Source organism: Cyprinodon variegatus, unplaced genomic scaffold, assembly GCF_000732505.1.
Source record: "Cyprinodon variegatus isolate N-32 unplaced genomic scaffold, C_variegatus-1.0 Scaffold1764, whole genome shotgun sequence".
NCBI classification, from domain to species: domain Eukaryota; kingdom Metazoa; phylum Chordata; class Actinopteri; order Cyprinodontiformes; family Cyprinodontidae; genus Cyprinodon; species Cyprinodon variegatus.
Genome location: NW_015152217.1, coordinates 68,584 through 70,250, shown reverse-complemented (window position 1 = coordinate 70,250; position 1,667 = coordinate 68,584). Strand labels below are relative to the sequence as shown.

Sequence of the window (1,667 nt, the reverse complement as noted above, 5' to 3'; positions counted from 1 at the left end):
CTGAAATAAAATAAAAAAAAAATCTGTTAACTTTTTTTTTTTTTTTTTTCAGTGGCCCTAATCCTCTTCCGTACAGAGCTGCTGTTGAAGCGGTTTAAAGAAATCCAAACGGTGAATGCAGGTGTCACAGTTATAGGGAATCCACCAGTGCCCCATAACTGGATTCAGTTTTTCTCCTTTTTTAATCTTTTCTGTCACATTTTAAGTTGTTTTAAACATTAATAATAGTTTATGTGTTCGTGCATTTACATTTACACATTCCTAATAGAAAGATGGGGGGAATTTCCACATGAATAATAATGATTTGCTCATATTACAGTAATTGAACTCATTGCAGCTGATTGAGATTTTGCACTAGATATAAACAATGTGAAACAAAAATGCAGACAGATTTTTTTTTTTACTTCATGACTTCATTTTCAGCTGCTTTATTTAGTGAGCTGCTGATGTGATTAAAGAAGTTCTTGGTTGGCTAAAACAAATCTCCTTAAAAAGCGTTGATAAAGTCTCTCTATGTCTGAGAGCACAGTTGCCATGGCAGTTGTTCCGGATATTTATACTGATTTTCATATGTAGTCAGGTCCAGTTGAAAAAAAACTGGAAAAACTGGCTGCAGTTATTTGCAAGTGTTTAATTTTACATGTGATGCAAATTTCTTTTTTATTTTCAACCACAAACTTTCAGGATGAAAGCTGCTCACTTTTTTGCACATAAGGCCCCTGATGTTTTGGAAGCAAAGGGTTGAAGGTGATTTCGAATTTCAGACTTACTTTATTCTAAAAATGGCCGTGAGCCAGGAACAGAAGCCCTGGAGGAGAAACAGACAAAGGGAAAAAAGCACAAACGGTGAGACGTTGAGTTTGATGATGACAGGGACGAAAAGGACATCTTTTCTGTGCAGAACTGATCCAGATGGTGTTAAACAGAACCAAAATCTTCTGAGCTCAGGTAGGCCTGGTCCAACTTCAGCTGTATCTAAAGCAAAAGGTACCTAAAAGAACATAAATCCGTATTCGCATTCTTATGAATTGAGAAACGGCCATCCATTGTGCTTCTTGCTAGGCTAGGCCCCACTTTCTCCAGTTCTTACTGCACCCCTAAACCCTTAATTGTTCATTTACATTTTTTTTAAAAGTGTCATTTTTCTAATTTCTTCTGTAGGTGGTGTTATGTTTAATGATCAGGGTGAGTTACAGTTTAGAGAGGACTGAACATTTTGGCCGTTTCTCAATATGTGTACTTGCGCGTTCTCATAAAACGTCATCAACCTCAGTCCTAGTACTGTTCCAATTCACAAGATCAGCAGACCGAGAACGGACAGAGTCCCCGGATGTTGTTCTCGCACCCCCCCCCCAACCGTTTACCAAGTCTTAACAGAGCAGACTTGTCCATTCTTGAGATTTACAGCTGTCCCAGCATGCACTGCGGCAGCAGCAGCTTTCAATGGAGCGCTCACAGGGCTCACAGTATTAAGTTAAAAGTTCTATTATCTGTTGCTGTTATTCAATAAAAGTATATTTTAGGATCATTTGAGGCGAGAATATTATACTTTAGAGCATCACTATATGGTCCATTTACTACGGTGGCCCTGAAGTGCAAACTGCAACTATAAATCTAAAAGCTCAACTACATTAAGGAAAACACATTAACCTACCGGAAAAGGTAGG

At 38.2% G+C, this 1,667-nt stretch overlaps 1 protein-coding gene across 2 annotated transcripts in view; it reads right to left on the bottom strand.

The window, feature by feature from the left end:
* The window catches only part of LOC107104493 (CSC1-like protein 2), a 35,256-nt gene that overhangs the window by 12,974 nt on the left and 20,615 nt on the right, over positions 1-1,667 (bottom strand). For both annotated transcript variants that reach the window (XM_015404495.1, XM_015404496.1), the window contains exon 5: positions 771-808. In XM_015404495.1, the coding sequence (XP_015259981.1) occupies positions 771-808 (38 nt within the window). The remainder of the gene's footprint in view (positions 1-770; positions 809-1,667) is intronic.